The 27,051-nt window shown below is 43.2% G+C and overlaps 2 protein-coding genes across 2 annotated transcripts; both read right to left on the reverse strand.

Moving 5' to 3' along the window:
• Positions 1 to 990: 990 nt before the first annotated feature.
• On the reverse strand, positions 991 to 15,264 carry LOC311150073 (phosphoinositide 3-kinase regulatory subunit 6-like). The gene is made up of 20 exons (XM_084187340.1): positions 15,200 to 15,264; positions 12,696 to 12,780; positions 12,388 to 12,474; positions 12,139 to 12,230; positions 11,939 to 12,007; positions 11,561 to 11,693; positions 11,328 to 11,397; positions 10,858 to 11,035; positions 10,586 to 10,730; positions 4,853 to 4,939; positions 4,372 to 4,738; positions 3,919 to 4,012; positions 3,668 to 3,787; positions 3,370 to 3,480; positions 2,627 to 2,732; positions 2,440 to 2,513; positions 2,111 to 2,201; positions 1,961 to 2,013; positions 1,554 to 1,654; positions 991 to 1,401 (listed from the first exon to the last, which is right to left on the reverse strand). The coding sequence occupies exons 2-20, from the start codon at positions 12,706 to 12,708 to the stop codon at positions 1,245 to 1,247; spliced, it is 2,148 nt and encodes a 715-aa protein (XP_084043466.1). The 5' UTR covers positions 12,709 to 12,780; positions 15,200 to 15,264; the 3' UTR covers positions 991 to 1,244.
• Positions 15,265 to 15,718: 454 nt separating this feature from the next.
• On the reverse strand, positions 15,719 to 26,967 carry LOC311145400 (phosphoinositide 3-kinase regulatory subunit 5-like). Its single transcript, XM_084181626.1, has 18 exons — positions 26,898 to 26,967; positions 23,858 to 23,970; positions 23,146 to 23,246; positions 22,939 to 23,007; positions 22,648 to 22,786; positions 22,226 to 22,295; positions 21,902 to 22,079; positions 19,823 to 19,991; positions 19,525 to 19,593; positions 18,587 to 19,395; positions 18,270 to 18,395; positions 18,035 to 18,163; positions 17,737 to 17,830; positions 17,484 to 17,560; positions 17,292 to 17,385; positions 17,006 to 17,088; positions 16,467 to 16,582; positions 15,719 to 16,353 (listed from the first exon to the last, which is right to left on the reverse strand). Exons 2-18 carry the CDS (start codon positions 23,955 to 23,957, stop codon positions 16,203 to 16,205), a joined length of 2,574 nt encoding a protein of 857 aa, XP_084037752.1. The 5' UTR covers positions 23,958 to 23,970; positions 26,898 to 26,967; the 3' UTR covers positions 15,719 to 16,202.
• Positions 26,968 to 27,051: the final 84 nt, after the last annotated feature.

The following is a 27,051-nucleotide window of genomic DNA, read 5'->3' on the forward strand; positions in this document are numbered from 1 at the left end:
ACAAAGTTGCAGTCTGTTTTGTAATGGGTGGCCAGTAATAAACTGGTCCTGAACATCTTTAAAACTAAGAGCATTGTATTTGGTACAAATAATTCCCCAAGTTCTAGAACTCAGCTGAATCTGGTAATGAATGGTGTGGCTGTTGAACAAGTTGAGGAGCCTAAATTACTTGGCATTACCTTAGATTGTAAAAACTGTCATGGTCAAAACATATAGATTAAATGGTTGTAAAGATGGGGAGAGGTCTGTCCGTAATAAAGAGATGCTCTGCTTTTTTGACACCACACTCCAAAAAGCAAGTTCTGCAGGCTCTAGTTTAGTTTTATCTTCATTATTGTCCAGTTGTGTGGTCGAGTGCTGCAAGGAAAGACCTAGTTAAGCTGCAGCTGGCCCAGAACAGAGTGGCACGTCTTGTTCTTCATTGTAGTCAGAGGGCTGATATAAATACTATGCATGCCAGTCTCTCCTGGCTAAGAGTTGAGGAGAGACTGACTGCATCACTTCTTCTTTTCATAAGAAACATTAATGTGTTGAAAATCCCAAATTGTTTGCATAGTCAACTTACACACAGCTCTTACATACACACTTACCCCACCAGACATGCCACCAGGGGTCTTTTTACAGTCCCCAAATCCAGAACAAATTCAAGAAAGCATACAGTATTATATAGAGCCATTATTGCATGGAACTCCGTTCCATCTTATATTGCTCAAATGAACAGCAAACCTGGTTTAAAGAAAACAGATAAAGCAACACCTCACGGCACAACGCCTCTCCCCTATTTGACCTAGATAGTTTGTGTGTATGTACTGATATGTAGGCTACGTGTGCCTTAAAAAAAAAAGAATTTGACGTAGTTCTGTGCTTGACTTGTTCTTGTCTATTCATGTTCTGTATTATGCCATGTTTCATGTTTTGTGTGGACCCCAGGAAGAGTAGCTGCTGCTTTTGCAACAGCTAATGGGGATCCTAATAAAATACCCCCAAAAATACAAACAACATCTCTTTTTCATAAAATATATGTTAGAATTTTCAAACTAGTTTTCATTGGGAAGATAAAGTGTTTTTTTTATCAAAATAAATCCCTTTTGCATGTGAAAACACAGAATCCTACTCATTACTCCACATGTTTAACCTGCGTCACTTTTGTTTTTAGCTTCCTTCGCCGTTGGCCAGAGCGGGGCACCTGGCTCACGCCCGGGAGGGAGCCCGGGCCGGAGCCCAGGCCAAATAATCAAATCCCCTCAGTGGTTGATGCCAGTGAAGGTGTTGATTGGCAGAGGCAGGATCTTGCACAAGTACCTGCTCAGCCCCGCCTCCCACTCCTCTCCCACACTGAAATTGGACTTGTTACTTGTCTGGAGGCAATACCCTGGATCCAAGCATGGAGAGATCTCAATGCTGTAAAAGAGTGTTAGTTACTTAGTTATTACAGTTTGAGCACAGGGAAATTCTCTGTAAAAGACAACCAAATAACTACTGTATAGTATTGATCAATAGTAGAGATGGTAGAGCATCATGGCATTATATTGCTGATGAGTGTTATCGCTGACCTTTGGACATGTGTGTATTTCCTGCGACAGTCTTTGTCCAGACAGACAGTGAAGGTCTTATCCTCCAGGATTCTGATTTTAATGTTTTGGGTTCTGATCTCCTGTCAACACAGCAGGGTAAAATTACATATCCTGATAGGTTGGGAGCAAAAATCATTGTGGGATGTAACTCCAAATTCCAGTACATACTGTATGCCTACCCTCTTTGCATTTATGGGCTCAAATCAAACCTCTACCATTATATATAATTGCATTAATCAATAATCTACTTTGGAGGTGAGACATGAGGATAAGATCAAGAAACCACATCAGGCAGTGTGTTGCCTGACTGACAGTTTTAGTACTTTTCAATATGGTGTTACTGGGGTCTCAATTATTTATTATCACACATTCAGAATTATCCTTACCGCGCAGCATCTTGGATTTGTGCTGTCAAAATTGACAGTGAGGAAATCAAGACCTAGGGAAAGTAGGGATGACAAATTGTTGATTTGAGGTAATGAAACCAAGTTGCCATTGAGAACAGCTAGGTAGTTACTATATGTTTTAATGCAAACCTTCTGTTTCATTGGGTGATATTGCACTGATGACCACTCCACATGTCATCACTGACATTCCCTTAACAACCTCTTGTTTGCTCAAGGAGACCTGCAGAAAGTATATGAGACACAAACACATTTGGTACTGTAGTTAAGACATTATGCCATACGGACTTAAAGGATATCTAGATATTTCCATAGTTGTTACTTTTCATTTAAAAGTGTACCACTTGTTCCTAAATGATTACAGTGATACTGTGACTACACTCAACAAGCAGGAACACATTCACTAACCACTAACCACATATTGTATAACACAAATAGGGAAGAAAGCCTTCAGAAAGTACCTTACTGTAATTCACAGAAACCATCGCTCCACAGGTTCCAAGTGGCTTCCTTGTTCGTCGCCTACTAGATCTCTCTGCACAGAGACATTATGACAATCACCAACAGAAGCAATAACAGGACCAGATAGTTTCTGTCCCTGTCCTTACAACACGGTTCAGGCTGCATTCACAGTTTTGACAACAGTACCTTGTCTCAGATTTTCTCTGAGGGTTTTAAACTCTGGGAACTCTGCTTCCAGGTGGGACACAAACACCTCCTCCACAGGGCTGCCAGTCTGGCCAGAGACAGATATCTAAAAACACAACAGGGCAACAAGAACAAGCTGAAATTAGGGAGAAATTGTGTTCTGTTTTTTTCTTAATGATAAAAAGTGGTTAAATTGAGCCGGAGCTACTCGAAGCAGGGCTCCTGCACCTTGGGTCAAATGATTAATGTCCACATCCTGGTTAAACCCTTAACCTAGCCTCAACCACAACCACAACCCTAACTCTAGATTCATGTCCACATCTCAGTTCAAGCCTAAACCTCAACCCTAACCATAATGCTAGCTTCATGTCCACATCCCAGTTCAACCCTAAGCCTAGCTTTACGTCCACATTCTGGTTCAACCCTAAACCTTGCCTCAACCACAAACTTAATCCTAACTTTAGCTCCAGCCCTAACCATAACTTAAACTCCAACCTTAATCCCCCCCATCCATCAAATAGGGCTTCCCAACCTCCGAATTCCCAATTTAACCCCTGATGAAAACCGTAATAATTATGTTATTCTGGGCTATGAACTCTTAAGTATGAACTATTCATGGGCAGCCATATGTTTGTGTATCATCCTGCTGCTAACACACACACACACACACACACACACACACACACACACACACACACACACACGTGTGACTATAACATGTGGATGTATCTCAGGGGCCTGACCTTGACGGAGTAGAGTGTGAAGTGGACAGGCTGTAGGCCACAGCGAAGGTAGTAGGAGAGGACATCCACAAGGAATCGGTTGGGTTCTGATGACCTGCTGTGACTGGACTGCTGCAATGGCACATAGTAGACACAGTATTAGGTCTCACTGTGACATGACTGGATGTCTATTTCTCTCTTAAAACCCCTTTCCATTTAGGTATCCTATCACTATTTGATGGATCTTTCTGGATAATCATGATCAGAATTAGACCATGTGATTACTTTATGAAACAATGCATGTAGTAGTAATCATCACCGTTTCCGCCAGCTTTGGAATCATGGCTCCCAAACTGTTGATGTTGCTCTCGTACCAGGGATCAACCCTTCCTAAGAACGAGGCTAGAGACAACCTGTCTCCAACTTGTGATGTGCTTCCCTGAAAAACAGAAAAAGACTGTGGTTCCTTAACCTATCAAATCATACCGGTTACTGTACATGTGCAGCATGAGATGGATGTTTATTTTACATTATTGGTATTATTTGATTTTGGACTGGATTATTGCTCACAGGTGAATTGACGATGGGCTCATCAGTGACAGGGATGTAGTATATCTGTAGGTTCACTCTCTTGGTCAAGATGAGATGTTTTGCCTCCTTTTTTCTGTACACAAAAGCAATGCACATTGTAAAACAGTTCACACACATTCCTAAATGACAAAATTATAGTGTATTACAGTGTAGACCTCTGTATCGCAGTTGGTAGAGCATTGTGTTTGCAACGCCAGGATAGTGGGTTCAATTCCCAGCACTACCCATACATAAAATGTATGTACGCATGACTTTAAGTCGCTTTGGATAAAAATTGTATGAGGAAAAAAAAAATTTAATCTTTTTTTTTTCCACCTTTATTTAACCAGGTAAGCCAGTTGAGAACAAGTTCTCATTTACAACTGCGACCTGGCCAAGATAAAGCTAACTATGTATTAAGGGACATTAAGGGACAGTAGAAGTACTTCCTACCGGATGGAGTGATACGCCTTGGCCAGTCTCCCCAGCACCCTGTCGTCTCCCATCACCACTATGCGTGCTGTATGGTTCCCCTCCTCTTTAGGGAGAGGGGTGCTACTGGTGGGCCCCTTGATGTTTTCCTGCACCAGCGCCATTTTGTCTTCCGGCTTCATTCTCCCTCTGAAACCCGGTGACCGTGACCGGGTGAATAGCTTGCTCTGTTCCCGCTCCTCCATGTCAGACAGGTCCTTCTCTATTCCACTGTCAACAGACAGGAGGGAACCCCTCTTGGACACATCCTTCTCCTCTTCCTCCTCCTGGTACATAGAGTTCCGCTCAGAAGGGGAAACGTTTAGGGTGAAGTTCACCAGCTCATTCCCTATATAAAAATATGAAAGATTCAAGATTGCCAAACTATCTATTAGTCTGATTTGACAGTATTCTCAAGTCTTTATAATGGCCTAGAGACTAAGGTTCTCTAATGTTGACTCACACAGCTCCTCTTCGTTTGTCCACAGGTGGAGGTGAATCTTTGGAGAGGGCAATGGAGTGTTAGAAAGAGAGCCCCGGGCCTTTGGGTCTGAACAGAGAGAGAGTGAACATAACACAATAAACAGTGAATATCCTGTTTGTCACAGTCAGCAAATCTCTTTCATTATTCTCCTCTAGGCTTGGGTGGTATACCGTATATACCGTATGCTGGGGTATTTGGAAATAGCCACGGGATCGTTTTTTCAATACAGTCAATAACGTTTAAACTATTTCTTTGAAGTTTTTCACAAATAAATAATATTTGTAGCTACTCTTTAAGTAAATACCTGCAGTCAACTTGTGCAATACATTAAGAGATAAAGCAGATTGCGTATTTCATTTCAGCTGTCACACTATTTTACATTATGAAGCTTACCGTAGTTCCCCAGAACAGTTAAGCCAGTCACGTGTTTATTTGTAAATAGCATAATGGGAGAAAGCGGGAGCAGGTCAGTCCAGCTGAGTACTCACAGGGGTATTATATTTTATATTGAAAGTCAACAGTGTTTTTTTGCTTCAATAGAGTGATCAGGGGCGTGTAACTATAGTTTTCCTTCACAGAAAATACATTAGTGTAACACATTCGGCAGAAAATAGCTTAATTTTTTATCAAATGACAACAGAAGTGAAACGCTATTTGGCTGGCAGCCACACAAGTAAATGAGCTTAATATGAAAAAGCAAGGTATTTTTTTCAAAAATGATGCATGGCCATCATATTTCTAATGTTTATCATAGAAAGAATGTAGCCAGCTACATTTCCTAATGTTTTGCTTAAAGTTAATCTAGCATTTTACAGGAGAAAAGTAGTCTGGCTACACTAAAAAGTACCGGAGAAAAGTAGCTCCACATTAGTCAGAGCGCTGTCTGCTGATAGAATGCCCGTTGGTGAATTCTCATCCGAGTGGAGTGCAACTGAAGCACAGAATTAGTCTGATGCCGAGCAGAAATTACAATAAGAAGCATTTTAGATCTGCGTTTATAAAACGCAGCAAGGTGTTTCTTATACGTTTTATATTTTTTTCGTGAAAAATGCAGAATTCTTCTTTAACGCGACCCCTAAGTTTAACTTGCTAGTTATTACATTTACATTTTAGTCATTTAGCAGACGCTCTTATCCAGAGCGACTTACAGTTAGTGAGTGCATACATTATTTATTTTTCATACTGGCCCCCCATGGGAATCGAACCCACAACCCTGGCATTGCAAACGCCATCCCTGCCGGCCAAACCCTCCCCTACCTTTGGACGACGCTGGGCCAATTGTGCGCCGCCCCATGTCTAAGTAAGTTATCTAAGTAAGTGGCTGAATTAATAAGGTGACAGGGCATCATATGATAGCTTTCTGCCGTGTCTGAGAAATCTGTACAGCTGCCAATGTTATCTTGATTTCCTTGCGTTTTTTCTCCTCTACATTCTTGGCTGTCTGCTACTCCTTCCCTCTTCTCCGAGCAGAACAGGCAGGCCCGTTGCCCTAGAGACTCCAGACTCCACACAGAAACAGTGTGTACACATGCTGCTCCAGAGCCAGTGCTGTTCTTCCTTCAGACAAGCACGCATCAAAACTTTGCTCATTTGCACAATGTCTCTCGTTCACATTCGCTTGTAAATGTCCAAACTCACCAAAAATGACATTCGGTAGCTCCTACCTATATATGTATACCTTTATGAGCTGGATTGCCTGTCTTTGCAATTTGTTTATTTTCGTTTGCGCTCGTTAGCATATTTAGCTAGCAGCCTTCATGGAAATTCGCTATTAATTGTGCTTTGCTAGCATTATGGTAATACAGTGGGGGAAAAAAGTCTTTAGTCAGCCACCAATTGTGCAAGTTCTCCCACTTAAAAGATGAGAGAGGCCTGTAATTTTCATCATAGCTACACGTCAACTATAACAGACAAATTGAGGGAAAAAAATCCAGAATATCACATTGTAGGATTTTTTATGAATTTATTTGCAAATTATGGTGGAAAGTAAGTATTTGGTCACCTACAAACAAGCAAGATTTCTGGCTCTCACAGACCTGTAACTTCTTCTTTAAGAGGCTCCTCTGTCCTCCACTAGTTACCTGTATTAATGGCACCTGTTTGAACTTGTTATCAGTATAAAAGACACCTGTCCACAACCTCAAACAGTCACACTCCAAACTCCACTATGGCCAAGACCAAAGAGCTGTCAAAGGACACCAGAAACAAAATTGTAGACCTGCACCAGGCTGGGGAGACTGAATCTGCAATAGGTAAGCAGCTTGGTTTGAAGAAATCAACTGTGGGAGCAATTATTAGGAAATGGAAGACATACAAGACCACTGATAATCTCCCTCGATCTGGGGCTCCACGCAAGATCTCACCCTGTGGGGTCAAAATGATCACAAGAACGGTGAGCAAAAATCCCAGAACCACACGGGGGGACCTAGTGAATGACCTGCAGAGAGCTGGGACCAAAGTAACAAAGCCTACCATCAGTAACACACTACGCCGCCAGGGACTCAAAACCTGCAGTGCCAGACGTGTCCCCCTGCTTAAGCCAGTACATGTCCAGGCCCGTCTGAAGTTTGCTAGAGTGCATTTGGATGATCCAGAAGAGGATTGGGAGAATGTCATATGGTCAGATGAAACCAAAATATAACTTTTTGGTAAAAACTCAACTCGTTGTGTTTGGAGGACAAAGAATGCTGAGTTGCATCCAAAGAACACCATACCTACTGTGAAGCATGGGGGTGGAAACATCATGCTTTGGGGCTGTTTTTCTGCAAAGGAACCAGGACGACTGATCCGTGTAAAGGAAAGAATGAATGGGGCCATGTATCGTGAGATTTTGAGTGAAAACCTCCTTCCATCAGCAAGGGCATTGAAGATGAAACGTGGCTGGGTCTTTCAGCATGACAATGATCCCAAACACACCGCCCGGGCAACGAAGGAGTGGCTTCGTAAGAAGCATTTCAAGGTCCTGGAGTGGCCTAGCCAGTCTCCAGATCTCAACCCCATAGAAAATATTTGGAGGGAGTTGAAAGTCCGTGTTGCCCAGCGACAGCCCCAAAACATCACTGCTCTAGAGGAGATCTGCATGGAGGAAAGGGCCAAAATACCAGCAACAGTGTGTGAAAACCTTGTGAAGACTTACAGAAAACGTTTGACCTGTGTCATTGCCAACAAAGGGTATATAACAAAGTATTGAGAAACTTTTGTTATTGACCAAATACTTATTTTCCACCATAATTTGCAAATAAATTCATAAAAAATCCTACAATGTGATTTTCGGGAGAAAAAAAATCTCATTTTGTCTGTCATAGTTGACGTGTACCTATGATGAAAATGACAGGCCTCTCTCATCTTTTTAAGTGGGAGAACTTGCACAATTGGTGGCTAACTCCAAAAAGTTTTGGGACACTGTAAAGTCCATGGAGAATAAGAGCACTTCCTCCCAGCTGCCCACTGCACTGAGGCTAGGAAACACTATCACCACCGATAAATCTACAATAATCGAGAATTTCAACAAGCATTTTGCTACGGCTGGCCATGCTTTCCACCTGGCTACCATTACCCCGGCCACCAACTCTGCACCCTCCGCTGCAATTTGCCCATGCCCCCCCCCCCCCCGCTTCTCCTTCACACAAATTCAGACAGCTGATGTTCTGAAAGAGCTGCAAAATCTGGACCCCTACAAATCAGCTGGGCTAGACAATCTGGACCCTTTCTTTCTAAAACTAGCCGCCGAAATTGTCGCAACCCCTATTACTAGTCTGTTCAACCTCTCTTTCGTAACGTCTGAGATCCCCAGAGATTGGAAAGCTGCCGCGGTCATCCCCCTCTTCAAAGGGGGTGACACTCTAGATCCAAACTGTTACAGACCTATATCCATCCTGCCCTGCCTTTCGAAAGTATTTGAAAGCCAAGTTAACAAACAGATCACCGACCATTTCGAATCCCACCGTACCTTCTCTGCTATGCAATCCGGTTTCCGAGCTGGTCATGGGTGCACTTCAGCCACGCTCAAGGTCCTAAACGATATTATAACCGCGATCGATAATAGACAGTACTGTGCAGCCGTCTTCATCGACCTGGCCAAGGCTTTCGACTCTGTCAACCACCGCATTCTTATTGGCAGACTAAATAGCCTTGGTTTCTCAAATGACTGCCTCGCCTGGTTCACCAACTACTTCTCAGATAGAGTTCAGTGTGTCAAATCGGAGGGCCTGTTGTCTGGACCTATGGCAGTCTCTATGGGGTTGCCACAGGGTTCAATTCTTGGGCCGACTCTTTTCTCTGTGTATATCAATGATGTCGCTCTTGCTGCTGGTGACTCTCAGATCCACCTCTACGCAGATGACACCATTTTGTATACATCTGGCCCTTCATTGGACACTGTGTTAACAAACCTCCAAACGAGCTTCAATGCCATACAACACTCCTTCAGTAGCCTCCAACTGCTCTTAAACACTAGTAAAACTAAATGCATGCTCTTCAATCGAACGCTGCTGGCACCCGCCCACCCGACTAGAATCACCACTCTCGACGGGTCTGACCTAGAGTATGTGGACAACTACAAATACCTAGGTGTCTGGTTAGACTGTAAACTCTCCTTCCAGACTCACATTAAGAATCTCCAATCCAAAGTTAAATCTAGAATCGGCTTCCTATTTCGCAACAAAGCCTCCTTCACTCATGCTGCCAAACATGCCCTCGTAAAACTGACTATCATACCGATCCTTGACTTCGGCGATGTCATTTACAAAATAGCCTCCAACACTCTACTCAGCAAATTGGATGTAGTCTATCACAGTGCCATCCGTTTTGTCTCCAAAGCCCCATACACTACCCACCACTGTGACCTGTACGCTCTTGTTGGCTGGTCCTCACTACATGTTCGTCGTCAAACCCACTGGCTCCAGGCTATCTATAAATCACTGCTAGGCAAATCCCCGCCTTATCTTAGCTCATTGGTCACCATAGCAGCACCCACCCGTAGTCTGTGCTCCAGCAGGTATATCTCACTGGTCATTCCCAAAGCCAACACCTCCTTTGGCCGCCATTCCTTCCAGTTCTCTGCTGCCAATGACTGGAACGAATTGCAAAAATCTCTGAAGCTGGAGACTCTTATCTCCCTCACTAACTTTAAGCATCAGTTGTCAGAGCACCTTACCGATCACTGCACCTGTACACAGCCCATCTGAAATTAGCCCACCCAACTACCTCATCCCTATATTGTTATTTATTTTGCTCTTTTGCACCCCAGTATCTCTATTTGCACATAATCTCTTGCACATCTAGCATTCCAGTGTTAATACTAATTGTAATTATTTTGCACTATAGCCTATTTATTGCCTTACCTCCATAACTTGCTACATTTGCACACACTGTATATATATTTTCTGTTGTATTTTTTGACTTTATGTTTTTTTACCCCATATGTAACTCTGTGTTGTTGTTTTTATCGCACTACTATGCTTTATCTTGGCCAGGTCGCAGTTGTAAATGAGAACTTGTTCTCAACTGGCTTACCTGGTTAAATAAAGGTGAAATAAAATAAAATAAATAAAAATGACTAAATACTTTTTTTCCCCACTGTAGATGTCCAATGTTTTTTTCTGTTTAATTGTGTACTACACCGGTAATACCGTAAATCCCGAGATGAGAGAAGGACAATATGACGATATGAATATCTGGATACCGCCCAAACCTATTCTCCTTTACACACACCTTGGTTAGCAGAGGTCAGGATGTCACTGTAGATGTGCTGTAGCCTGGTCTGGTACTGGTCACGGCCGGCCTCGCCGTTCTCTATACTCTGCTCTACAGCTAACACCACCTCCTGGAAGTACTGCTCCACATCTTCTCCTAGATCCTGCAACACACACACACATGCACGCCCGCAGGCACACATGTGATTTCATGATCCATCTGATGCACACAAATATGAAATCAATTAATCCAAACGTCTCATATCATCACAGCCCATTGACCTCCCTCACCTCCAGAGCTTGAGTCAGTATGGGGCCATGACAGGCCTTCACCAGTCCAGCCTGCAGAGTGTGCAGTAGCACCCGTCTTGCCAGTGTGTCACTTTGGGGGCTGGCCAGCTCCAGGTCTGCCCTCACCGCCTGCCACATGGGCCCTGAGAACACAGCAGGGTCTGCAAACACAAATACCCTACAGGGGACACAGTCAGAGGGGCAGCCAGTCAGCACAGCTATTGTGGATACAGCACAACCTCATAGTAGGTGAGGGGAAAGTCCTCATTTACAAGCATCAGTTTGTGAAAGGGAAAGTACCACCACAGCTCACACAGAGCAAAAAAAAATACCACCCTCACCTTACGAGAAATAACCACGATTAAATGAGTCAGCTGTTGCTAAAAATGATTCAGTGACTACAAATGGACTTCAGTGGGAAGTGTAAAATATATTCTGATGGCATGTGTTCAGTGGTGTTTTAAACTCACCTTTCCTGCTTGGGAAAATGTTTGTTCCTTAGGCTCTGCTCAGCAATGACCCTTCTCTGATACAAAGCTCCTGTGGAGGAAGTTATTGTAGAGGAGGGAGCTTTAGCAAAACAAAGGGAGTAAGGTAGAAACTCAGATAAATGTTTGGAGAACTGTATACTGTCTTCTTATGATTCAAATGTACTTGTGCTACAGTACATGCCACTGAAGTGTAAAGTGCTATTGATGAGTACCTGGTGTGATCTGCTCCATCTTTATGCTCCTCATGTATCTCAGTGTGATAGTACAGTAGGGCTCTGGAAGTGTTAGCAGCCTTTTCAAGCACTCATACACTCTCTGATACAGGTTACATGGAATGTGGGCAGACTGCTGCCGATACACCGGAATAAAAACAACAGCCATCACAATCAGATACATACATCAGAGCTGATTGGCAAGTAAAAACAAACAAGGAACAATAGAACTATTCTGTGCATGATAAAGATAACCAGGAACTCAACACAAGAAATATGATACGTGGAAATAACACAGTAAATAAGACGTCAGTAATACAGGACAGCTACTCTATGATCAAGGTAATTTCAGATGAAGGTAAGGTAAATGGATCTGACCTGAATAATAACATAGATGAGAGTGTGAAGCAATGGAATGACATGCATCTTATCGTCAATCCTCTCCACCTGAATCAACAAATGAAGGAAGGTTTCATCAACAAACTGACAATTAAAATGGCCAATTCTACTTCTGAAGACAAAGGGCATGCCATGTGTCATTCTGCAAGAACAAAACACTCTAGTAGTGGCAGACCAACCTTCTCCAGCTCTTTGACCAGAACCCTGACCAGTGAGACACTGTTAGACGGATGGGTCTCCACCTTCTTATGAAGAGTCCACCTCAGCATACCTTCAGGAAGTCATACAATGCTGCTGAATTGACCACATAATGTCCTCAAGTCCATTAAATTGTGTAATACTAATAATATACTATAACAGATAATTATGCCACATAATGATACATGATAATCGTTTCCTTTTTATTGTTGTATGCACTGATAATATACCTTTGTTGCATGAGGAGGCAGCCTGTCTGAGGATGGCCCGGATACTGGTGTACATACTGGACTCCACTGCTGACGACATACTGACAGCTACAATAATAGAGTTATAAACATCACATGTCATATTTTGACAAGATAGCAGCTCTGTTTAAAACACAGTGGGCCTATGTGTGGGGATTCTTACTACTAAACACCAGTCTTCCCAAGTGATTAATAGAGACAAACAACAGTAAACAGTAAAGAGCAAAGTATACATCAATAATTAAAATACTGTATGAGTTCAAAGACTGAGTGAGTGAAAGTGTACCTACTGGAGGGTTCCATGGGGTTCTTTCCTTATTAATCCCAAGATAATTTGGAGGTCAAACATCACATTTTAGCATCATGGGCTCCCACCTAGAGAAAGGAGCAGGGGTTGATGACACCACATGTACTGTATATAGTCGATATTGGACATGATTTGGAAAGGCATACACCTGTCTATATAAGGTCCCACAGTTGACAGTGCATGTCAGAACAAAAACCAAGCCATGAGGTCGAAGGAATTGTCCGTAGAGCTCCGAGACAGGATTGTGTCGAGGCACAGATCTGGGGAAGGGTACCAAAACATTTCTGCAGCATTGAAGGTCCCTAAGAACACAGTGGCCTCCATCATTCTTAAATGGAAGAAGTTTGGAACCACCAAGACTCTTCCTAGAGCTGGCCGCCCGGCCAAACTGAACAATCGGAGGAGAAGGGCCTTGTTCAGGGAGGTGACCAAGAACCCGATGGTCACTCTGACTGAGCTCCAGAGTTCCTCTGTGGAGATGGGAGAACCTTCCAGAAGGACAACCATCTCTGCAGCACTCCACCAATCAGGCCTTTATGGTAGAGTTGCCAGACAGAAGCCACTCCTCAGTAAAATGCACATGACAGCCCGCTTGGAATTTGCCAAAAGGCACCTAAAGACTCTCAGACCATGAGAAACAAGATTCTCTGGTCTGGTGAAACCAAGATTGAACTCTTTGGCCTGAATGCCAAGCGTCATGTCTGGAGGAAACCTGGCTCCATCCCTACGGTGAAGCATGGTGGTGGCAGCATCATGCTGTGGGGATGTTTTTCAGCGGCAGGGACTGGTAGACTAGTCAGGATCGAGGGAAAGATGAACGGAGCAAAGTACAGAGAGATCCTTGATGAAAACCTGCTCCAGAGTGCTCAGGACCTCAGACTGGGGCGAAGGTTCACCTTCCAACAAGACAACGACCCTAAGCACACAGCCAAGATAACGCAGGAGTGGCTTCGGAACAAGTCTCTGAATGTCCTTGAGTGGCCCAGCCAGAGCCCGGACTTGAACCCGATCGACCATCTCTGGAGAGACCTGAAAATAGCTGTGCAGTGACGCCCCCCATCCAACCTGACAGAGCTTGAGAGGATCTGCAAAGAATGGGCAAAACTCCCCAAATACAGGTGCGCCAAGCTTGTAGCGTCATACCCAAGAAGACTCGAGGCTGTAATCACTGCCAAAGGTGCTTCAAAAAATTACAGAGTAAAGGGTCTGAATACTTATGTAAACGTGATATTTCCCATTTTTATTTGTAATAAATTAGCAACATTTTCTAAAAACCACTTTTTGCTTTGTCATTATGGGGTATTGTGTGTAGATTGATGAGGAAAAAAATATATTTAATCAATTTTAGAATAAGGCTGTAACGTTACAAAACGTGGAAAAGGTCAAGTGGTCTGAATACTTTCCGAATGCACTGTACAACAACCAAGGAACGGAAGGTGGGTCGACTTCTCCGCAACTCATAAAAACATAAAGCCTTTTTGATCATTCACTTGATAAGAGACACCTAACCTATCAGACACCAAAGTCGATACATACAGGGAAACATTGGTAGACAAATTATATTGACAAATTATAATGGATGAATTGATGTAATTTACAAACGTACATAAAAACACTATTACAATCATACAACCTCAAACGGTCTAATGCTGCCTTTCCGCATCAACACATAGCGTACAGTACAGTAAGTCTCCTCAGATCACACTTTGAGGCCAGAATTAACCTGTTTCCTGTCTACAGAAATGTGTGGGTGTAGAGAGCATGGCGACTAGTTATAGACTGAGAAGTACTCTCTGACAAACTGAAAGGCAGAAAGACCAATAATCAAAACATTAACTACACAGATCAGAAGGATTTCTGGATGAATGCGAGACTTCCTCTTCTGCTACGACACAAAGATTTTCAGAACTATTGAGTTCTCTATGCACTTGTCACAATGCACATGTGAATACTGAACGCATGAGAAATGACAATCAATCTGTCTTCCCTTCACCAAATTCCAGATTCAAGTGTAGGGTCATTCACTGTCATTGCGATAGTAATACTTCCTACTTTCAAAGTTTACTTAAAATTCCTTTCTTTCAATCAATCAAATAAATCCTAGTCAATTTGTGTTTAACTTTTTAGTCATTTGTCACTGAAGTGAACTTTTAAAAGTGCAAGCCTAGGGTGAAAAACTCCCCAGGGAACCCAGTTGACTGGCTCAGCATATAAACCTACATGTAAACTATTGCTGACCTAGGCTATTTACAAAAAAAATGGTCATAAGCAACAGCGAAATTGATATCAATGTGCATTGATCTATGCGTGAGATTATTAAAAGTAAGAGATGTATTTAGAGTTCTAGATGTAAAAACAGCAAACTGCATTGCAGCAATCACTATTACAACACCATCGCAAAAGTCTGCTTTACAGGTGCAAATACACTTTACTATTACAGTATAGCCTATAATACAATGATACAGTAGTCACCCTACAGAGACGCACCTGCTGCTGCACACTGGATGTGTACGAATCGACTGATGAACAGCTGCAGCTACACCGTAACGTTATACTGTTGCGTTCATAGGAGGAAGTTTGGTAAAAAAAGAGACAATTCACTCCTCACATTCTATCCAGTAGCCTCTCTAGGTACGTGGTCGCGCGTCAGCCTGCCTGGCTAATCTAGTAGGCTACATGAACAAAAACCGTGTATTTGGCCACACCTTCTTTGTAATATGTAGGCAGGCTAAGGTCGGAAAAAATGCCAAGGTATGGAAGAGGGGTGGAAATTGAATGATTTTCCTTGCAGCGACAGGAATCGAACTGGAATTTTCACTTCCTTTATATCATTGCTTAGCTGAAATAAATTCAACAGGGTGGACTCCTGTTAAATAGGATTTATTTATTTATTTAAATAAATATATTTATTTATTAATGCTATACACTTGTCAATGAGGTCTTAGGAGTCTATACGCCCATTCATAGTTGAAAAATTAAATGTTGACATTATAGCATAGAGAACATTATAATGAATGAATCTTCAGACATAATAAGAATGACTAAAAAAGTACAGTGCACTGCTAGCAATGGGAGCCCATGGTGACTGTACAATATCCTGAGTGAAACACTTTCTCACATCACCACAACAGTAAAATCCCCTTTGTCTAGTCTAGACATCCTCACACAAGTACAATGCATCACAAGGCATCCACTCAAGGTTGCCAAAAAATTAAAGAGGAGAAAAGATCATGCAAGCCAAAATATTTTTGACTGAGTTGACTATTACAGTATAGAGAACACCAATTGTGCAAAACTATACAACTTTCTCTGTAGCTCAGTTGTGGAGCATGGTGCTTGTAACGCCAGGGTAGTGGGTTTGATTACTGGGACCATACATAAAATGTATGTACACATGGCTGTATGTTGCTTTGGATAAAAGCTTCATGCTAAATGGCATACATTATTATCAGGACAACATGTGGGTGTTTATGTCTGAGTGGTTTAGGTTTTATGAAGGTTGAGAGCCACAGAAGGAGGTGATGGGCAGGCAGAGCAGGGAGCAGAAGGAGGGGTGCAGTGGCTGAACTTGACCAGGCTGGCTCCTGTGAGACCTCCAGTCAGAACCGCTGCCTGGTTTACAGCACAACGACACCTCACACCTACACAACAACAGAACATTGGGTCCGCAAGATGTCATGTAAAATAATTATGTAATATACTGTATATTGGCAGCACATGATCAGGCCTGGGGTTGGTTTAGTTGATACAGTACCTGATGACACTTTGGATGATCTTCTTCTCATCCTGGTCCAGACACACAGGGAAGGTGGTCCCACTGCCACCACTCACCTGGACCTTGTCCACCTTCACCTCTGACCTGGAGATATGCTGAGGGGAGAGGTCAAGGATGCAAGGGACAGGAGTTAGTCAAGGTAAGCCACTACACATGACTCGTGGGTCAATGTTTTTTCAATTTCCATGAACTGTGCTGAACAAAACAGAGCTACTGGGTGTCAAGTAGGGCTGGCCCTAGCCTTTTTGGGGCCCTAAGCAAAATGTTGTTGCTACAGCAGGAAAATAACCCTGCAGCAACAGGAAATGTGAATTATTATGTGGATTATAATTAATGGACATTTCTTGTAGGGTGTTGATAAATATTTTGTAAGGGCAAATCAAGTCTGACATTTTAAAGTGGAAATTACAAACTTCAGAAGCCTTTTAAAACCTTGAATACACTACAAGTTTGCATTTCCAGGGCATGTGTCTTATGTCTCTTATGCCCTGGTGTCAAGCAATGTGTCTCTACTTCACCTGATTGTAGTTTTTCTTGGATTTGGAGCTCTGTATCTTCAGCACCTTTGTCATTGTCAAGTGAAGACTCTCCATTTTAGAATCTAGATATAAACACATATATTATCTTGAGTAGTTCATGTCATATTTTCTAACAACTGCACAGGAACTACCAAGAATAAAATAACATTTCATGGGAGTTATATCAAGAGAACGATATGACTAAATATGTGTAAAATATACAAATCTATTTTTGCATTAATCTTTCTCAATTAATCTTCCTCAAAGCTTGTGGTAAGCCACATACCTAGCTGCTCAGGTCCCTTGCAGGCTTTCCTCAAGTTTATCGAGGTGCAAACCATGTCTGTTTCTGTCCTTTGACTCCTCCCACTTACACAAACCTAAAAAATAATGGTGGAAGGGTTGGAAAATAATGTCTCTCAAGTAATTTTATAATAGTGTTGATTACTTAGTATTTTTGAAAAGTGCTAAATAATACCTTGTTATAAACAACATCTAGTGCTAATGGCAGGGCCTCACGATCTCCATCAATCCCAAACCTTTTGCTAGCTGCACCTGTAACACAGAGGCAATCATGATTGATATTACAGTAGAAGGACATACACAATTATAGATTCTAGAATAAAGCACAGGCATGTTTTGTTAAATAACCTTTGAGAGTGGTGTGTGTTTTTGTGCACGTACATGCATATGTATGCCTATACGTGTGTGTTTGAGGTGGGCAAACTCACCCATGGCCTTGACGGCTCGTGTCCCTGCTGTGTGTCCTAGCTCCAAGGAATGGATAAACACCTCTTTTCTCTTCTCTCCCCCAGCCAGGGTCAGCTATGTCACACATAATTGAAAGTACTTTGAATGGCATGCACGTGTTTGTGTGTGTGTGTGACAAAACCTCACTCATGTGGACTCAATCATTTACTGGTATAGACAGATCTGACTGTATAGAACTTCTTTGTATCCTACAATGTTTCACAGTGTATCTGAATACAGTGTTGAAATATGTATTAGTTAAAGTAGGACCGGGCTCACCTCAGCCTGGTAGAGTTGTAGCAGAACAGGCTGTGCTGCATTTCGACAGTAATACAGCACCAGGTCTGCCAGGAGGAGAAGGCGCTCAGAGGAGCTGTTCTCTGAGTTACAATCCACTTTAGAAGTCGTCTGGGAAATTACATTCATATAGAAATACAATCCCCAGTTAGGATAATTAAAGGGCACATGATGGCCTGTTTGAAAAGGAACCCAGGTGAAGTTGTAATTGTGGTACCTCGCACAGGACATCAGAGGACAGGCTGAGGAGACTGAGCACGCTCCTTTTGTACCAGGGGTCAGTCATGCCTATCAACTGGGCGATGTCAGTGGTGCTGCCCTCAAGTATAACTCCATTTGACTCCTGGATGTGACAGCAAATATAAGATAAATTGTACAAAGTTAGGGTTAGGGTTAGGGAGTGATTATAAGCTCTCATTATCTTATCTAATGGCACATCATACTTTTTTTTGTCTTCTGTACACAACTATGAAGTCAGCTGTAGACAATGCTCTTGTCCTCTTCTGGAAGAACCAAAAAGCTGGCTATTCTCACCGTAGATGGTGGGCATTTCAGTGGACTCCCTAGGTGCCCCTCAGGCACTGTGGTCACTCCTCCTGGACCTCCCAGGTTCCTCCTCTTCACAGGGACAAAGTAGAACTGCAGCTTGCAGGCCCTGGTGAGGCGAGGACACCTGCTCTCCCTCTGCTGAAGGTCAGTGTAGGCCCTGGCCAGCCTCCCTGCCTCCCGGTCCTCCCCAAACACCACCACCCTGACCAGGGTGGACATCTCTACCCCATCCCCCTCCTCACAGCTCAGGATGGGCCTCTTCCGGACACACACGTGGTGACTCTGGGGAAACGGTCCATCTGAGGTGGGGGCGGGAACCCCTGATCTGCGAGGCAGGCGGACCTGTCTAGGCAAGGACTTGGATCGCTTGAACCGCGCTCCAGACGTGCCGACTCTAATGACATCACCACGGGAGCCCATGCTCTGGGCACGTCGACAGAGGGAGGAGCTGCGTTGGGACTTGAAGAGCATGGAGAAACGCTGGCTGAGGTGAGCTTTTGACTTAGGTTTCCTCCTGGTCTCTGGTTGGCCGTCATCTATCTCCAAGTCCTCGCTGAAGTCACTGTCCACCCCAGAAGACTCAGACAGGGTGGTGGGCACAGACCAGCTGGAGGACAGGGAGTAGCTGGAGAACATAGAGTCTCTGGAGCAGGTGGACACAGTGGAGATCCGGTGGTCTGTGTATCGGTTCTTTATTGTTTCCTCCTCTTCATCATCCTCCTTTCCCTTGTCTCTGGGAAGGTTAAGGACTGGGAGCTGGTCCAGCTCACTCTGAAGAATGTCATTTAAAATGTCTGAACGAATACACAGAATGACATCATTGACAAGCCACAGACACAAAGGCTATACATATTTTACAGTATGGCATTGAAATATACTGTCTTAGACTTGGAGAAAGAAGCAATGCGAAAAAAGCTAATTACCGAAGTTGTCCTTATCCCAGGAGTACATGTGACATTTGGCTAAGGGCAGCATCAGTGTATGGACATTTCCTAATAAGAAGAGAAAGAACAAAGACTAATCAGATCAAGCAGGATCAAGCAATGTATGTGACACTGAGTTTCTCAGAGTCATAACTCAAAATTTGACTTCTTCATCTGTCCATCTCTAATCATCTCCAGTCAGTCCTGTTTGCCCAAAGTTGACCAGCTTATAGGTTCCAGGAACATCATAATCTCAGATGGTGAGATTATGATGAAGCATGTAGTAAAGTTCTCTCACCAGGGCCTGTATTGCAGTCTGTAGGGGGTATTCCAATGCTCTCCACCAGCCCATTCAGGCTCTGCAGTAGACTCTCTCTGGCTGTGTCTGGGTCCCGTGTAGAGGCTGCTTTCTCCAGGGCCTCTGTTACTGCAGTCACAAGCTGCTCCAGATCCTCTGCCCCTTTTGACTGTTAGACAGATACAGATATTGTATAATCTGTTTGAGAGCAGTATATGTACAGTTGAAGTCGGAAGTTTACATACACTTAGGTTGGAGTCATTAAAACTTGTTTTTCAACCACTCCACACATTTCTTGTTAACAAACTATAGTTTTGGCAAGTCGGTTAGGACATCTACTTTGTGCATGACACAAGTCATTTTTCCAACAATTATTTACAGGCAATTATTTCACTAATAGTCACTGTATCACAATTCCAGTGGGTCAGAAGTTTACATACACTAAGTTGACTGTGCCTTTAAACAGCTTGAAAAATTCCAGAAAATGATGTCATGGCTATAGAAGCTTCTGATAGGCTAATTGATATCATTTGAGTCAATTGGAGGTGTACCTGTGGATGTATTTCAAGGCCTACCTTCAAACTCACTGCCCCTTTACTTGACATCATGGGAAAATCAAAAGAAATCAGCCAAGACCTCAGAAAGAAAATTGTAGACCTCCACAAGTCTGGTTCATCCTTGAAAACAATTTCCAAACACCTGAAAGTACCACTTTCAACTGTACAAACGATAGTACGCAAGTATAAACACCATGGGACCACGCAGCCGTCATACCGATCAGGAAGGAGACGCGTTCTGTCTCCTAGAGATGAACGTACTTTGGTGCGAAAAGTGCAAATCAATCCCAGAACAACAGCAAAGGACCTTGTGAAGATGCTGGAGGAAACAGGTACAAAAGTATCTATATCCACAGTAAAACAAGTCCTATATCGACATAACCTGAAAGGCCACTCAGCAAGGAAGAAGCCACTGCTCCAAAACCGCCATAAAAAAGCCAGACTACGGTTTGCAACTGCACATGGGGACAAAGATCGTACTTTTTGGAGAAATGTCCTCTGGTCTGATGAAACAAAAATATAACTGTTTGGCCATAATGACCATTGTTATGTTTGGAGGAAAAGGGGGCGGCTTGCAAGCTGAAGAACACCATCCCAACCATGAAGCTCGGGGGCGGCAGCATCATGCTGTGGGGGTGCTTTGCTGCAGGAGGGACTGGTGCACTTCACAAAATAGATGGCATCATGAGGAAGGACAATTATGTGTATATATTGAAGCAACATCTCAAGACATCAGTCAGGAAGTTAAAGCTTGGTCGCAAATGGGTCTTCCAAATGGACAATGACCCCAAGCATACTTCCAAAGTTGTGGCAAAATGGCTTAATGACAACAAGGTCAAGGTATTGGAGTGGCCATCACAAAGCCCTGACCTCAATCCTATAGAAAATGTGTGGGCAGAACTGAAAAAGCGTGTGCGAGCAAGGAGGCCTACAAACCTGACTCAGTTACACCAGCTCTGTCAGGAGAAATGGGCCAAAATTCACCCAACTTATTGTGGGAAGCTTCTGGAAGGCTACCCGAAACGTTTGACCCAAGTTAAACAATTTAAAGGCAATGCTACCAAATACTAAACTTCTGACCCACTGGGAATGTGATGAAAGAAATAAAAGCTGAAATAAATAATTCTCTCTACTATTATTCTGGCATTTCACATTCTTAAAATAAAGTGGTGATCCTAACTGACCTAAGACAGGGAATTTTTACTAGGATTAAATGTCAGGAATTGTGAAAAACTGAGTTTAAATGTATTTCGCTAAGGTGTATGTAAACTTCCGACTTCAACTGTATGATACAGATTCTCTTCAATAGTGTTGGTGCACCATGCATAATGCATAGATGCATAAATCCAAAACGAACAACCAAAAATACGTTCACAAACCATGGAGCTAGAAAATGGTGAATGGAAAAAGGTAATTCATGACCCTTGGGTACAGATAATCATATACAAATGCCTACCTGACAGTAAGTAAAGTAACTGAACTGTGAACACATAATTTAGGAATCACATATAATAGGACATACCTGCAGTGCATTATGCAGTATGTGAAGGGGGTACTTGGTCCCCAGGGCAGCCTGGAGGGCATGTTTGATCAGGGTGATGGAGGTGTCCCTCTGGGAGTGACAGACACCACTCAGCTGCTCAGAGACAGACAGGAACTCAGGAGGGACGTCCTCGCCTGGGCTCATTAACAACACCGTCCTAATACAGTCACACATACACACACATACATTATGAATACACACACAACAAAGAGGAGAACGGTGGTTTGTGTTTAAATGTTTCAAGTTGGAGCGATGTTGAATGATTTAATCACGGTTGGTCTTTGTTGGCCTGTGTTGACTTACATCGTTTTGGAGTGATTGGTGGTGGTGATCAAGCCCTGTTCTTCTCTCACTAGTCTTTGAAATGAGATACCTGGTGGAAATACAGTATAAGGGATGGCGTTACCTCTTGTATTGTTTAAACCAGGGCTCTCCAACCCTGTTCCTGGAGAACTACCCTCCTGTAGGTTTTCGATCCAACCCCAGTTGTAACTAACCTGATTCAGTATATCAACCAGCTAATTATTAGAATCAGGTGTGCTAGATTAGGGTTGGAGCGAAAACCTACAGAATGGTAGCTCTCCAGGAACATGGTTGGAGAGCCCTAGTTTAAACAATAGTGCCTCCATGTGGAAGAAAATGGAATTTGAATCAGGACAGTGACAAGTGAAAGATGATATGAGACCCAGACCAACAGGAAGGCTGTATAGCCTAGGGTTCAATACCTGGTGCCCTGAGCTCCTGCTGGATGAGGGAGAGCAGGTGTCGGCTGGTGCTGCAGCAGGGCTCCGGCCAGGACAGGAAACAGTGGAACACTTCACAGGCCTCCTGCAGCACCCCAGAGTCAGGGGAGAAGTGAGGGGTCTGAAACAGAGGAAAGCTACTAACTGGATCATCTGAGAACTATGGTATATTTGACTGGTCTGAGACTTAGAAGTTGTCCACACATGGGTTTCTGGACATGGTTGGTGATGATGAGTTTCTGTAGTGTGGTGGTCTAATGTATCTGGGCTCACCTGCAGAAGAGTGGAGGAGAACAGGAGAGCCAGTGGGATCACCAGTTCATCCTGGCACTGCTCTAGAACCTACAGAATATAGAATTACAGTTACATTACAGTTACATTACAGTTACATTACAGCTACATTACAGTTACATTACAGTTACATTACAGCTACAGTAAATTACACAGATGTAGAACACTTTATTACATGGAGAGCCATACCTCTCGTGTTTTCCTCAGAATCTGCTGTAGCAGGATGATGAAATTTTGTGGATCTCTCTTCACTAGTTCCTCTAAACTCCAGCGGTTTATGCACAGGCCAGCTAAACACACAGACAAACACACAATGTAGGAAAAATATACTCTCTTACTTCCCCTTTCAGTAGGAATGGTGTTCAAATCCAATAAATCATACTGTGTACATAAAATTGACACTGTGCTGTCCATATTTAATAACCGTTTTTTTAAGGGGATGTGTACAAATGTAAAGTATTTATATCACATTGTCACTCAGGAGTGCTGTGATAGAGCCTGAAGCTTCAAATACCATTTGTTCATTTGGAGTGACTTAGGCCCTAGAAATTCTCTTGAAATGATCTCAATTTCCTGTTTGACCTGTGACCTATGTCCTCACCTCCTCCTCCCCATGTGTCATCTCTTTCATTTCCCCTTTGACTCATGGCGAAACTAGATGACCCAACGTTTGAACACTGTTTCACAACAATGGGAGTATTTTTAATGAATGAAAACTCACATGATTGACTACATAACCAATGCACCACATTCATTAACATTCAGATGTGGAAGTGGTTAAATTTCACACTGATTAATCATATCCGGAGATTACATTTGGATTTAGAGATGATTGAACTTCCTTCTTAAGAGATTTTTTTGAAAGACCATTAGATCAGCAACTCTAAGTGATGAGGCTTACCGTTCCAGGGCTGTGTGTTGGGAAGGCTGTTGCCCAGGCCATAAAGGCACATGTCCAGGGCGTGGTGGATCCGGTCCTCTGTGCACGAGGTGTGCTCCATCTTAGATTATCTCCTGCAGAAGCATCACAGGAATTTCAGTAGTTGAACAACATTTATGTTTGTCTTAATTACTTGTGGCCTTCCTGCTCAAACCTGCAATAATATACTGCTGATGCCAGTGAGGATGCAACCACAAGTGTTCATCCTGTGGATGACTCAAAGCTGTAATAAAAAAATGGTAATGGAGAACACTTCCATGTTTCAGCAGTGTGAACTCCCCTGGCTCTTTGTTAATCCACAGACTGATGATCAGATCGGGCATACATTAAGTAGGAGCCTTAGGCCCAGAGTAAAGCTGCTGTGGCCTCCCACACAGACCTGTGTCCCCATGGGGCCCTATATTTAGCCTGGAGGGTCTCTTTCTTCATGTGTGCAGACAGGAAGGTGTCATTGTGAAGTACAGCTGGGGTCCAAAGGCAGCCCTGCCACTGTTGCCATGCAACAGGGACTGAGATGTAAATAGGAAACTGAGGGTCACCTGTGGCAGAACAAACAGGAAAAGAGCCTCCCTATTATGACTACTTGGAAGGTGACTAAGGAAGCACCCCGAGGGTGAAGTTCATACCCTACATGAGATAAGGAGATATGTAAATGTAATGGCAGTTAAAGATGCACTCTCAAAATGTTGTATAATTTCAGCCAGTAGTTTTGAAAGTGATGCCCACAAGCAAAAACTGGTCCCCGTTTTTTGTGTACTACGTCATCCAATTATGTACTACATCATCCATTTTGTGTGATATGTTACGAATTGTGCAATTTGTATGATACAATATCATACGAATTTAGCAATTTGTGTGATCTGTTACAAATCCAATTTGTGCAATATGTTACAAATTTGTAGTGCTTAAGATCCCGGAAGGCAGGAATGTGATGACATGGAATAATAAAATTACGTTGTCCTACTCACTGAAACCTTTCCTGTGCACACTTACCATATTTATAGTTCTGTTGTGTGAACTTGATGGTAGCTTTTCACCTATACTACATGACCAAAAGTACATCTCATTCCAAAATCCTGGGCATTAATGTGGAGTTGGTGCCCCCTTTGCTGCTATAACAGCCTCCACTCTTCTGGGAAGGCTTTCCACTAGATGTTGGAACATTGCTGCAGGGACTTGCTTCCATTCAGCCACAAGAGCATTAGTGAGGTCGGGCACTGATGTTGGGCGATTAGGCCTGGCTCGCAGTCGGCGTTCCAATTCATCCCAAAGGTGTTTTATGGGGTTGAGGTCAGGGGTCTGTGCAGGCCAGTCAAGTTCTTCCACACCGATCTCGACAAACCATTTCTGTATGGACCTCGCTTTGTGCACAGGGGCATTGTCATGCTGAAACAGGAAAGGGCCTTCCCCAAACTGTTGCCACAAAGTTGGAAGCATAGAATCGTCTAGAATGTCATTGTATGCTGTAGCGTTAAGATTTCCCTTCACTGGAACTAAGGAGCATAGCCCAAACCATGAAAAACAGCCCCAGACCATTATTCCTCCTCCACCAAACTTTACAGTTGGCACTATGCATTGGGGCAGGTAGCGTTCTCCTGACACCCAAACCCAGATTTGTCAGTCGGACTGCCAGATGGTGAAGCGTGATTCATCACTCCAGAGTCCAATGGCGGCGAGCTTTACACCACTCCAGCCGACGCTTGGCATTGCGCATGGTGATCTTAGGCTTGTGTGCGGCTGCTCGGCCATGGAATCCTATTTCATGAAGCTCCCAACAAACAGTTATTGTGCTGATGTTGCTTCCAGAGGCAGTTTGGAACTCAGTAGTGAGTGTTGCAACCGAGGACAGACGATTTTTACGCGCTACGCGCTTCAGCACTCGATGGTTCCGTTCTGTGAGCTTGTGTGGCCTACCACTTCATGACTGAGTCATTGTTGCTCCTAGACGTTTCCACTTCACAATAACAGCACTTACAGTTGACCGGGGCAGCTCTAGCAGGACAGAAATTTGACAAACTTTCTTGTTGGAAAGGTGGCATCTTATGACGGTGCCACGTTGAAGGTCACTGAGCTCTTCCTTAAGGCCATTCTACTTCCAATGTTTGTCTATGGAGATTGCATGGCTGTGTGCTCGATTTTATACACGTGTCAGCAGTGGGTGTGGCTGAAATAGCCGCATCCACTCATTTGAAGGGGTGTCCATATACATTTGTATATATAGTATATGACTTGTGAATCAATGAAGCTGGATATTTTATCTCCATTTGGTGCCTCAGAACACTTGTGCTTTGAGCTATGACACACTAACTAACACAAACTCATTGACAAAGCCTCCTCTGGTCTGATGAGCACCTTTCTACTTGACATTACTGTACTGGCCCTGGCCAGACTTCCAACCTCAGCCAGCAGAAAAGTCATTGTCTGCAGAGGAAGCAGGTGTCACCCTATTGTCACCCTGTCACACTGTTCCTGTGATCCATGGTGCCGGCCGGAGGACTCCCACATAACACAGGGACAACAACATTGTACTGGGAGCAACAATAACTGAGTGTGTTGGAGTACGTGAAGCATATGTCCAACACCACAACTATCATGTTGTGACTTGGTTTAGACTGTTGTTGACAGATTGTGTGGATGATATGTTGAAAGAGGAACAGGAAACAAAGGCCTTAGCAACACTTTATCTTTGCAGCAACATTTCTTGGAAGATTTTGAAATTTCACACCTCTGAAAAAAAAAATCTAAGAAAGCTAAGCGACTGATCTTGGTTTGCACCCGAGGTGAGATCAGTGTTGTTGTTGGGAATGGCACAGAAGTTATCAACACTGCACACACACTCAACTGCAGTTTAAACTGAAGTCTTGAGTTTCAATTAAGTCTTGAGTCAAGATATACACCAACAAGTTCTTACAAAGTGTCTAACTTATTCTAGGAGAAAGGACCTGCTGACATTTCATCAAAGCAGTAGACCAGACACTGAGTGAAGTTTGTTAAGTCTTACCTGCAGCTGTCCTGAAGGGTCTGTGTCATTCAGTATTGCTTTATATCCCAGAGTTTTTGATTCCATCCAGCTGCAGCTCACTAGTGGAAGGGAAATGAATACAGCGACCACATCCTTCACTGTGTGTGCTGCCACAGCCCAACGAAAATAGATG

The sequence above is a fragment of the Coregonus lavaretus genome (genome assembly GCF_964263955.1).
Source record: "Coregonus lavaretus genome assembly, chromosome: 2".
Lineage (NCBI taxonomy): Eukaryota > Metazoa > Chordata > Actinopteri > Salmoniformes > Salmonidae > Coregonus > Coregonus lavaretus.

What these genes read in the sequence shown, in the direction of transcription:
- LOC311150073 (XM_084187340.1), bottom strand. An exon ending in CAGAGAAAATCTGAGACAAG is followed by an intron (nt 2,514 to 2,626) that starts GTACTGTTGTCA and finishes GTCTCTGTGCAG; the next exon opens with AGAGATCTAGTAGGCGACGA. An exon ending in ATCACCCAATGAAACAGAAG is followed by an intron (nt 2,014 to 2,110) that starts GTTTGCATTAAA and finishes TACTTTCCCTAG; the next exon opens with GTCTTGATTTCCTCACTGTC.
- LOC311145400 (XM_084181626.1), bottom strand. Translation starts at nt 23,957, where the DNA reads ATGGAGCACACCTCGTGCACAGAGGACCGGATCCACCACGCCCTGGAC. An exon ending in TACTGCATAATGCACTGCAG is followed by an intron (nt 19,992 to 21,901) that starts GTATGTCCTATT and finishes TCTGTCTAACAG; the next exon opens with TCAAAAGGGGCAGAGGATCT. An exon ending in ACGAGCCGTCAAGGCCATGG is followed by an intron (nt 17,561 to 17,736) that starts GTGAGTTTGCCC and finishes TCTGTGTTACAG; the next exon opens with GTGCAGCTAGCAAAAGGTTT.